This window comes from Scyliorhinus canicula, chromosome 6 (genome assembly GCF_902713615.1).
Source record: "Scyliorhinus canicula chromosome 6, sScyCan1.1, whole genome shotgun sequence".
Taxonomy (NCBI): Eukaryota; Metazoa; Chordata; class Chondrichthyes; order Carcharhiniformes; family Scyliorhinidae; genus Scyliorhinus; species Scyliorhinus canicula.
In genome coordinates this window covers 172,564,908-172,577,563 of record NC_052151.1, presented here as the reverse complement: position 1 = coordinate 172,577,563, position 12,656 = coordinate 172,564,908, and the positions used below count along the sequence as shown (strand labels likewise).

At 42.1% G+C, this 12,656-nt stretch overlaps 1 protein-coding gene across 1 annotated transcript in view; it reads right to left on the bottom strand.

Annotated features, from left to right (window-relative positions):
* Positions 1-12,656, bottom strand: part of eloal (elongin A, like) — a 178,526-nt gene that overhangs the window by 58,535 nt on the left and 107,335 nt on the right. Inside the window, exons 2-3 of the mRNA XM_038801049.1 lie at positions 10,201-10,305; positions 6,644-6,700 (exon numbers count right to left, since the gene is read on the bottom strand). Coding sequence (XP_038656977.1) covers positions 6,644-6,700; positions 10,201-10,305 — 162 coding nt within the window. The remainder of the gene's footprint in view (positions 1-6,643; positions 6,701-10,200; positions 10,306-12,656) is intronic.

The window sequence follows — 12,656 nt, the reverse complement described above, 5'->3', positions numbered from 1 at the left end:
TTTCCCTATGCTGACAGCAGAGAGACTCCTCTATAGTTACCACAAATCGGACTGGTCTCTCTTCTTGAACATAGTCATCATCCCTCCAGAGTGCACTCGCCCCCACCGCCTCCTCTTCCCAGACGAGTGATAGGAGACTGTGCAGCTATGACAGAGATGTATGCCCACCATGTCACCACCACAGACTCTATCTCAATGAAGACTGGGATTAAACAAGATTGTGTCATTGCACCAAACCCTCTTCTCCAGTTTCCTTGCTGCAATACTGCACCTCACCTGTTCATCCTCTAGATTTATTTTTAGTTTTCCTCGTATCTCTGCTATTTTATCCTTAACCTTTACTGCGAAAACGGATACTAAAGCCTGAATTTTCACCAAGTCAGATGGGTCCCACGTCTTATTCAAAATGACACCAAAGCCCTAAATCTGGAAATCCCACCCCCAAAACCAGCACCCATCATTTTCGCTGGGGGAAGAACGGGAGCGGGTCGCATTTCATACATACACGCTTCATGGATGTAACGGAATATTTGAAAGTGAAGCTGCATTTAAACAGAAGCAATTTTGGTCATCTATACACTGGCTTTATGCATTTGGGAAAAAGGTCTGAACCTACCAGGGGATTTGGAATTGTCAAGAGTGAACAGGGCAGCATGGTAGCACAGTGGGTAACACTGTTGCTTCACAGTGCCAGGGTCCCAGGTTCGATTCCCGGCTTGGGTCACTGTCTATGCGGAGTCTGCATGCTCTCGCCGTGTCTGCATTGGTTTCCTCCGTGTGCTCCAGTTTCCTCCCACAGGTCCTAACACAGGTTAGGTAATTTGGACATTCTGAATTCTCCCTCGGTGTACCCGTACAGGTACCGGAATGTGGCAACTAGGGGCTTTTCACAGTAACTTCATTGCAGTATTAATGTAAACCTACTTGTAAAGATTATTATTATGGATGTGCATAAAATGTGGATAGCCTTGGTGAAGTAATTTAAATCTCCTGCCCCTTATAGCCAGCTGGCAGCTGAAAACAACAAAACAAAAGGTCGTACTTGCAATTTCACTAGATGTGTTGACATAGGGGCGGCATGGTGAAACAGTGGTTAGCACTGCTGCCTCACAGTGCTAAGGACCCGGGTTCAATCCCGGCTCCAGGTCCCTGTGGAGTTTGCACACTCTTCCCCATGTCTGCTTGGTTCTCAACTCCACAGCCCAAAGATGTGCAGGGTAGGTGGATTTGCCTCACTACATTGCCCCTGAATTGGAAAAAGAAAAATGGGTACTCCAAATTTATTTTAAAAAGATTTGTTGACATAAGCCTGAGTGCTATCAATGTAGTAGTATTTTATTTTATTTTTTCAAATTTAGAGTGCCCAATTCATTTTTTCCAATTAAGGGGCAATTTAGCGTGGCCAATTTACCTAGCCTGCACATCTTTGGGTTGTGGGGCCGAAACCCACGCAAAGACGGGGAGAATGTGCAAACTCCACACGGACAGTGACCCAGAGCCGGGATCGAACCTGGGACCTCGGCGCCGTGAGGCAACAGGGCGAACCCACTGCGCCACTGTGCTGCCCTTCAATGTAGTATTATTTATGCTTTCACAACCTATTGCAGTTGGGGTAGGGGCTGCATGTTCATAGTTTGATTGACAGCTCCAAATAGTCATCAAGATCTTAGCTTGGTTTTGGTATTGATCAGAATTTCTGTCAGCAATGAGCTGCACACCTGTTCATGCTGTTTGATGGTGGAAACCGTTTTGCATTTCCAGTATTAATGTTGGTCAACCCAATTGAAAGCAGAAAGTGCCAGGGTCAGATGTGGTTTGAAACAAAGGAGACTAAGCCTGAAAGCAGTAGGATGCCTTCTCCCAGCCTTAGGAATCAAGATATATCGCCCAATCATGAGTTTATTTTAAAATCAAGGCAGAGAGCCATGTTTACCAGAATACAATTCCTCCTTTAAACTGGCAGCATAAAAAGGTGGAGCAGAAAAGTTATATGACATTTTAGCAATTAGGATTAGATGCTCTTTTCCCACAGGATTAGTTTCTGACAAATAAGATAGTCTTGAAGAGTCACTTTACTAGTTTAGAACTCGTTTAATACATATGGAAATCATTATAGCCACAAGATTCAACACGGACTCCAAAACCGATAGCAAGCAGCCAAAAGTAAGCCAACCAGTTAGATAGGAGGAATGCATCAACATCAGACACAAATTGTAGAACATGGCCTCGTAAAATGTAAGCAAACAAGTATTTCCTGCATGAATGATTGACACGCAACACTGCTTCTGGCAAAACGGATGAAAAAGAACAATGCGCATCAACAAGGCGAGTAGTAGAGGTGACTGCTTACTGAAATGCGGTGAAAAGTAGTACAAAGGTCTAAAAGTTGTGGTGCCTTTTCTCAGCAAGGTGAAGCTGAAGAAAGGAGGGAGAATTTTATTTGCTGGTCGAAACAGGTTTGTCCAAGAGCCAATTATGATGGGAGCTCGGTTTATAAGCAATAGGGTCAAAACCTGAAGAATGGATTGCTGACAACAAAGGATGGATAGGACTAAAACCTGCGTGTAGTTACAGTAAAATAGACAACCCTATTCCATGATCTCTCAAGATAAAACAAATCTCCACCCATTCTAAAAGCTTCCAATTATTTTTCATGCACAAGGTTAAAAGTTCAAGCAGATCTGAAATGCCATGATATTCTAATCAGTTGTCATTTTGCTCCATTATTGAAATGCGAATTTGTTTTTAGTATTCTGACATTTTCTGTGCACATAACTTTACATCTGACACGCACTAGAATATTTTCACTGTTCCAAACATAGCCATATTATCTTGCTTGTTTGTACTGATGGACATGCAGAGAAATCATCAAGGACTCAAAAGAAAAACACAGGAAGAGTGAAACGAAACACACTCTTGAGGAGCTGGTGACTGGAGGTAATTATCATTTAATGCAAATGCAAATTGGACAGATTTCTTCCAAAATTAAAATTATGAAACGTTGTCTGTGGTAATTTGGAATGCCACATTGCAAGTGTAAAATGCTTGGGAAGAGCAGCTGGCTTTGGACCAAAGGGGCAAAACCTAACCATCATACACGTAAAATAGGGCAAGGGCGGACCTTTCCCATGATCAAGGGCTCTGGGGACATAGGTTCTGCCTGTGGGGAGCTGCCGGCCTCTCTTCATTGCTCGGTAACACCAACAGAGAGGTGGTGGCTGCTAATGTTAATGCACTCACTCCCAAGTCCAGAAGTGCCAATGGTTTCAGGACACAGGTGGATGATGGCAGAAAAGGAGCACGTGAGGTGGCGAAGTCAGGCAAGTGGTGCTCAGTGAGCACCTCCTTCTCACACAGGCATTGAAAGTATTTGCATGAGGGACCCTCACCCTGTCCTAGAAACCCAGCAGCAACTCCAAAAGGGTTTAGGTTTTGGGCTTCCTGCATCAAGAGACCCACACCTGCTGCTGGGTGAATGCCAGCAGTAGAGGGACGAGATCCCCACCAACTTAAAGGCTTCAATTGATGGTGGGGTAAGAAAGTTGTAACTTAGTACATGCTATACACTGTCCCAAGTTAAAGAAGAGAATTGTGACTATAATGAGAACCAAAAACAGAAGCAACCGGTGTCAGATTGCAGAGGTTAAATGAAATAATTTCTCAGTGACTGGGAACTGCTTTTTGACTGCCTTTTAGTCATTAATTAACTTCATATTTAAGGTTTTTTTTGTTCTGTGGCATGTAATTCTTTAACATAGTTATTTTTTCCAATATGCCTCTTAGTAGGAAAAGTATGATTGATACTTTACATAACCAACAGGACATTTTAGTATTAAGTAGCTTGTAGCTAATCGTGCGCATGCGCTTAACTTAGTTGGCTAGCGTGTTGTGCAGGATAACTCCAACATTTCCCAGTTCATTCCCTGTTCCAGTCGAGCTAGACTTGATGTCTGCTTCCTTGCCCTGTCTTGAAGTAAAAGCACAACGAAACCCTCAAATAATAATAGTGGATTTTACCTACACAAGATAGCTAGTGTACTGTAGTTTCTTTCATACGGTGTAGACATTTTTGGTTCAGTTTTTGCCAAGAAAGGTGTTTTGTGAACTAAGTCACCAACGATAATGTCAAAAAAGTTTTTGAAGTTTTGCCATGGCTGTTTTAATTCACATTCTTTTGTCCTGTAATTACGCATATTCTGCAAGGTGATACGTTTCAGCAAACACCAATCTAGTAACATCCACTCTTGTTTGTAGCATCTTTAAAGTAGTGGTGTCGCGTCTTTTCGTCCGACGTCACTTCGTCCAACGACACTTCGTTCACGTCTTTTGGTCCAACGTCTTTTTGTCCGCCCGTCTTTTCGTCCAACGTCACTTCGTCCAATTATCCAATTACAAATTAACTCCGTATAAAACCATTTAATTGATAAAATGCAAGTACAATACAGCAAGTGAATTTAATTGCTAAAATGCAAGTAATTGATAAAATGCAAGTAAAATGCAAGTTGAAAAATGCAGTTAAAAAATCTAAAAATGCAGTTAAAAAATCTAAAAGTTTACTAATTACTTAAAATTCCCGAAATTACTTAAAATTGATGTAAATTGTAAGCAACATTCCTCAAGAAATCAATTTTTGTTGTAGAATCATATTCAACGACCAATCTTTTGAGGCGTTCAGTTATTTTTTTATATCGCGTACATGAAGTCGACTGATCTCCCCGAAGAATTTGAGCCTTTTTGCCTATTATGAACCCTTCCTCTTCCTTCAGAGTTTTGATTAACCTCCAGATATTCAAATGAGCTCCACCCGCCGAACGCTTTATCGCAGAATGAAACCCCTCAGCAGCATTATTTGTTCTCGGTAGATCTTGTAGAACACGCTGATTAACATTCCATACAGCTGTCGGGAATGTAGGTGTTTCTCTCCTTCGTCTGGCACCACGTCCTCTCACAATGCCTATGTAAGTCAAGTCGAAGTAAACGATGAATTCAGCAGGTATTTCTTCATCGTCTATCAAATCTTCTTAAGCCTCTTCGACATCTTCAACGGGGAGGAAAGCTAATGCTGAAAAACATCGAATTTTAAGACAGAATTCAGAGTCTGTATTGTATTTTTCTTTGAGGCCTAAATCGGTAATTTTTCGAAACACAGATTGGCTCAAATGAAACAAACATGCCACGACAGATGAATTAAGGAATGATGAATTAATTGCCTTGTGAACTGCAACTTCGAAATCTGCCATGATATCAATCGGATCTGCATTAGGTTGCATAATTTTCAATTGGTCAAAGAATAATTCGTATGTCTGCTTTCTTTTATTCGGCAGTAATGCAAAGACCCGTGGAAAACTGCTTCCTTTAACTTGTACATGAATGCAGAACAGTTGAAACCACTGTTGTGGCACAATCTTGAATGTCCCATCGCATGCCCAATGACGATATGATGCTAAATCCTGAAGAGCACTTTCTGATGCGAATACTAGTAAGCGCTGTTGGTCCTCGGCGCCCGAATCGTATCTCAGAAACTGTTCGCCATTGTCAAGTTTACAATATTTGTCAGGTATTTCAAAACCGTGTCTAGCCGCTGGATTAGCGGGAAATCCAGAATTTTTTTGTCGGCACCTTTGAATAGTCCTTGAGACGACGGGCAACCTAGGGAGTTGAGAGCAGGTATTTTCTGATAGCTGCGTAAACTTGGCCGCTAGTATGCTACGCGAACTTGCTGCTATGTTTTCCACTGCTTCATGCTTTATTTCTGCAACTGCTTTTCTAGCATTTAACGAATCAACATCAGCTGGATGAAGGTGCTCATTAGAGAAATAAATAATTTTCGGCTCATTGTTTTCCGTTACCGTGTGAATCCGCACTGAACATAGCCTTCTTTTCTCACATCTCCAGTATTCTTTTCCTAGGTTTGCACTGCTCGAATGAAAATCATAGATATAGTTATTTCCATCAGCTACCTTCCTTTTACTCTTCGTTGACACAATGAACTTTGCCATTTCGGGATGGGCGAATTAAGAAAGAGAACGATAATATCTATCCTTTAACGAGGCTCGTTAAAGGAAAGAGAACGATAATAACTATCCTTTAACGAGGCTCGTTAAAGGAAAGAGACCGGTAATAAAAATCCTTTATTGCATATTATACCTTGCTATGTGCATTAGAGAAGATTTCTATTTACAAAAAGTTAATGTGGGGAGTGGAGTGGAGTGCTACTAAGCAAGTTACAAAAAGTCAAGTCACAAAAAGTCTTTGACGAAAAAAATCATCGGACAAAAAGACGTTGGACCAAAAGACGTGCGGACAAAAAGACGTTGGACCAAAAGACGTGGACGAAGTGCCGTTGGACGAAATGACGTCGGACGAAAAGACATAGCACCGTTTTGGAAGAATTGATGCCACAGTATTGTACAATCATTTCCTTGCTCTTGGAAGCATTGACCAAACAACTGAAAACTGTATCTCAAGCAAGTGAGAAACTTAAATGGTTCATTATCGGAGTTTACACTGAGGAAATATAATCTCTTTTACATATTTGTGCAAAAGTAGAAAAATTTACACAAATACAATCAGGTTCACATTAAGAATTGCTGACTAGAACAGAGAACGGTGTCAAGTGAGAAAACTGTTTTACACATCTTACCACCAGAATATCCACCGTGATATGTAACTCCTGCAATTGCTTCAACAGTTTCAGAACCTAAAAGAGATCCACAAATTGATGCTTTAGAAGGAACTCAAAGAACACATTATCTTGATATTAACTCAAAAGAACCTGAATGGATGTTAAAGAGGAAAAACAATTTGCAGCAGGTTATAATACTTAAATAAGAATAATAATCTTTATTGTCACAAGTGGGCTTACATTACCACTGCAGTGGTCATTGTGAAAAGCCCCTAGTTGCCACACTGACGCCTGCTCGGGTACACAGAGAGAGAATTCAGAATGCCCAAATTATCTAACAGCAAGTCTTTTGGGACTTGTGGGAGGAAACTGGAGCATCCGGAGGAAACCCACGCAGCCACGGGGTGAACGTGCAGACTCCGCACAGACAGTGACCCAAGCCAGGAATTGAACCTGGGCCCCTGCGCTATGAAGCAACCGTGCTAACCACTGTGTGGCTGTGCTGCCCATGGAGTACTTAATTTCATTTTTACAAGGTGGATTAAACAGTACAACACAAATGCATGGTTTCTGAGACCGAGTTTTAAAACAGAATAGTGATGCTTAATAAAATTAATTTTAAAGCTCTAATTTTGTTGGTGAAAGTACAATGTACGATAAATGACGCCCTGTTCCGTTGAAAGTATGGAATGGCTGAGTTTGCAATGAGCTCAGTGCCTATCTATGGGAATGCTGGATTGGTCTACTCCATTTACCCTATACTATAAATGAACAACTTAGAAATGACAGCAGTTACACACGCAGCAGAAAATAGCATGACCTCGCCAGGGCTGGTTTCAATTCTGATCATCTGTAAAAGCAAGTTCATAACATACGCTGCTGAAATCTGTGCAGTCTCAAAGCTTAGAGTTATGTTCACAGCAACAAAACATCAAGGACACCAGATAAGTCAGGGTACATTCCATTTACTACGAATTGTTCTAAATGTACTGTACTGAAGCTATACAGCAGCCACTCTGGAATCTGCCTGCCCAACTTCTAATGTAATTTCTTGCGTATATGAAACGCATCAGCTGGATTCAAAGTGGACATGCTCAGAAGGACAGGATTGTCAGAGACTTATTACAGCTATGATTTCAATATTCTCACTTTTGCTTCCTTATTATGCACATTTTCAATCTGATGTTGGTCAAACCTTTACAGCAAAGGGTTTAATCTTGTCAGAGGTTTAGGTCCATGAGGGAGGCAGTGGTATTGAGACCGCACTAATAAGAGATCCAGTGTAATGCTCTGGCAGATGGTGAAATTTGAATTCAATAAATCTGGAATTAAAAGTCGACTGATGACCATGAAATTATTGATCACTAATGTCCTTTAGGGAAGAGAATGTTCCGTCCTCACCTAGTCTGACCTACATGTGACCCCAGACCCACAGAACGTGGTCGACTCTTCAATGCCCTAGAAAACTTTGCAGTTTGGAGCGGCACGGTGGTGCAGTGGTTAGCTCTTCTGCCTCACGGCGCTGAGGACCTGGGGTCGATCCCGGCGCCGGGTCACTATCCGTATGAAGTTTGCATAGTGTCTGCGTGGGTCTCACCCCCACAACCCAAATATGTGCAGGGTAGGCGAGTTGGCCACGCTAAATTGACCCCGAATTGGACACATTTGAAAAATAAAAACCACATTCAAGGGCGAATGGAGATAGCCAATAAATGCTGGCCCAGCCAACGGCTCCCACATCCTCTGAACACATTTTAAAACGTCTTTGGATGGTGTAAATATATTCAAATAGTTTGTAAAGAATGAGAACAGGAACAAGACTGGGAACTTCCTGCCAGCAAACCCACATAACCACAATTATTGTAATTCTTGGTATACAAGTGACAATTTCTGAGATTGTGTGACTTTGAAATAAATTGGAAAGAAAGGAACCACATAAGGTTTTGTTGAGACAAGGGGAGAATATTTAATTCCCAGCTTCAGGACAGTTGTTTCATGTATTCCTAAAATACATATTTCTTAAAAAGCCTATTGGAATTTTCAATTTTTACAAAAATCGCCTCAAAAACAAACAAAAGGAGGAAAGTAGGCCATAGGTATCAATGTACAATAGGTGCAGAGTAAAACAGTAATCATCGCAAGAATGGGAACAAGCAAGATCGGATAAATCAGGGACAAAATCCCCTTTATGGATATGGGACCTGCTCAAAACAGGATGCAGGCAACATTGCCGACCCACATCATATCCATAGCTTCAAAACAAGGGAGGAAAGGATATCTGGAGAATCCCAGAGCTAAAGGGAAAGTCGACTAACACACTCAGCGCAAATTAAACTCTTCTCCAGGCCTAGACCAGATCACTGTGATATAATTGCAGAACGAGGGGAGGGGACTGGGCACTGCTGAGCATCAATTCGAGCCAAACAAATCCCAGCCTTCAACACGATAACACACAGCCTGCATGGGCCTGAAAAAGGAAAGGGTGCTAAACAAAACAAAAAATTAGCTCTCACTGTGGTGGGGAGGGGGCGGGGGGGGGGGGGGGGTACTTTCCTTGAGCATAGCCAAGGCAGAACTAATCCTATCAACCCAAACACTCCACCGCTCCTCACGTTCCAGTTCTGGAATTTCTCCATTTTTCAAATTCTATAAATCAGCCTGGCCTACCCAGAACCCCTGGATGTATCCAGTTGAACGCAAGGTTTTCCCACTTTGGGATACCCTAGTGTTCAGTACTGGTCTCTTTATTTAAGGAAAGATGGAAATCTGATAGAAGCAGTTCAGAGAAGTTTTATTAGACTAATACCGGGAATGGGCAGGCTGTCTTATGAGGACAGGTTGGGCATGTTAGGTTTGTACCCAGTTGGATTTAGAACAGCACGAGGTGACTTGATTGAAACCCAAGATCCTGTGGGCTCTTGGCAGGGGGGATATGGAGAGGATATTTCCTCTTGTGGGAGATCTAAAAATAGGTTCACTGTTCAAAAATAATAGGGGTCGCTCGTTTAAAGCCGAGTAGTGGAGTAATCTTTTCTCAGAGAGTCATGAGTCTTTGAAATTCTTTTTCTCAAAAGGTAGTGAAAGCAGAGTCTTTGAATATTTTTAATTTGAAGCTTGATAGATTCTGGACTAACAATGGGGTGAAAGGTTAATCGGGGGGTAGGCATGAATATGGGGTTACGGTTCCAATCAATGCAGCATGATCTACTTGAATAGCAGAGTAGGTTCAAAGGGCCGAGTGACCCTAATTTGTGTGTTCATATGTATGATCACAAGGCCAAAATCAAGTAACGTTAAATATAGCTCCTCACTCTACGATCCTAACTTGCGCTGAATTCACCCATTGACTTCTTTATCTGTATGAATATTGAAGTTACATATATGATATTAGTGATCCTTTCGATGTTAAGGTTCTCTAGTCCTTCCTCATAACTTGATTTTCTGCTGCTCCGGGATCAGGTGATTGTTATATGTACGGACCCGATCATCGGTTTGTTTCTCTGAATGATTAGAATGATCTGAATGAAATAATTGACACAGAAGCTGAATGATTAGACACCTTGCACACTGATCACCGGATAGTTGTGGAACATCTGTAGTTTAATTGTGAAATCATTATTTCCATCAGCTTGTTTTTCTTGCCTGTATTCAGTGCCATCTGTGTGATGATGCAGTGTCATCTGTCGAGTATAATCAACAGGGATTGATTTTCACCAGAGTTATTGACTGAAGCAAAAATAGGTAGTTGAAGGAAAGGGAGAATAAAAGGATGTGTTACCAGACCATGCGCATGCAATAAGGACCCTTGCTCGTGTGGAAGACAAACATCAACATGGACCAACTGGGTCAAATACTCTGGTACTGTGTCATAGAACTGTAGTTCCGAGTTCAAATGGATATAGACTAGAAATGATGGGATCCCAGCACAGATTCCAAAAGTGTTCCGCTCAAATACCCATTTCCCCTCTACTCTGACAAATACCTTTTCCCTTCACATTCTTTCAGTCCATTTGTCACCCACTTCAAGCTTCCCACTATTTTCAGCTTCTGTGTCAATTATTTCATGAAGGGCTTTGTGGATGTTTTGGGAAGTTGGGTCCAATCACTCATATTGGTTTGAAAATAATGTTTTTTAAAAAAAAAATGTTTTTATTCTCCTCCTTTTTCACATTTTCTCCTAAATTTACACCCACCAACAATAAACAATAATCAGTAACAAATGTCAATCCCCATATCAATAACAACGATCCCATCCTCCCACCAAACCCCAATCATTAGCTCGCATGTTCACATAAACAAATGACAAAAAGGAATCAGGAATCACCCATAGTCACCATTAACACACACGGTCCCCCTCCCCCCAACCCTCCCAAGCACCCCCCCCCCAACTAAAGTTCAATGTTATCCAGTTCTTGAAAGTGCATAATGAATAGTGCCCATGAATTGTAGAACCCCTCCATTCTTCCCCTCAGTTCAAATTTAACGTTCTCAAGAGTCAAGAATTCAAACAGCAGTCCCCCTGCCACGCCAGGGCACAGGGTGGAGAGGTTCCCAACCTATCAGGATTCGCCTTCAGGCGATCAACGAGGCGAAGGCGAGAACATCTGCCTCCGCGCCCGTTTGCAACCCTGGCTCGTGCGACACCCTGAATATGGCCTCCCGGGGGCCCGGGTCCAGTTTCACGTACACCACTATATCACGTGCACACTTTAGTTTGAAAAGAATGTTGAGAAACTTGGTCAACATGTCTTGATCAGACAACTTTAGTAAATACTCATCCCACTCCTTTTAAAAATTATTTATGGAATCGGCTCTCACTATCTTTTCAGCTTCAGATTCCGACAACGGAGTGGAAATGTTTCACCTGATCTCCCCTCTAGGTCTTTTGCAAATAATTTTCAATCTGTGACCTCGTGGTATTGACCCACTCACCACGGGGTCTATTTTTTTTCTGTATTCAAACTTTCTAATCATCTTGAAAACCCTTATCTCATCACCTTTACCCATCACTGTTCCAAGGAGAACATTTGTAACTGTTCTGACCTCTCACGTCCCTCCCTGGTGACATCCTGGTAAACCTTTTGAACCCTTCTTGGCCTTTACTGAAATGTGGTGCTCAGAATTGTCCACAATAGTCTAACCAGTAATATATACATTTCTGGAACAATTTCTTGGCTTTTATGTTCTATATTATGTCTTGTTAAGAGGAAGGGGCTGATTTAGCTCACTGGGCTAAATCGCTGGATTTTAAAGCAGACCAAGCAGGCCAGCAGCACGGTTCGATTCCCGTATCAGCCTCCCCGGACAGGCGCCGGAATGTGGTGACTAGGGGCTTTTCACAGTAACTTCATTGAAGCCTACTCGTGACAATAAGCAATTTTCATTTCATTTTCATTTTCAAGAAGGAGACTTATGTAAGGCTGAAGAAACAAGGTTCAGACAGGGCGCTGGAGGGATACAAGATAGCCAGGAGGGAACTGAAGAAAGGGATTAGGAGAGCTAAGAGAGGGCATGAAAAATCTTTGGCAGGTAGGATCAAGGAAAACCCCAAGGCCTTTTACACACATGTGAGAAATATGAGAATGACTAGAGCGAGGGTAGGTCCGATCAAGGACAGTAGCGGGAGATTGTGTATCGAGTCTGAAGAGATAGGAGAGGTCTTGAACAAGTATTTTTCTTCAGTATTTACAAACGAGAGGGGCCATATTGTTGGAGAGGACAGTGTGAAACAGACTGATAAGCTCGAGGAGATACTTGTCAGGAAGGAAGATGTGTTGCGCGTTTTGAAAAACTTGAGGATAGACAAGTCCCCCGGGCCTGACGGGATATATCCAAGGATTCTATGGGAAGCAAGAAATGAAATTGCAGAGCCGTTGGCAATGATCTTTTCGTCCTCGCTGTCAACAGGGGTGGTACCAGAGGATTGGAGAGTGGCGAATGTCGTGCCCCTGTTCAAAAAAGGGAATAGGGATAACCCTGGGAATTACAGGCCAGTTAGTCTTACTTCGGTGGTAGGCAAAGTAATGGAAAG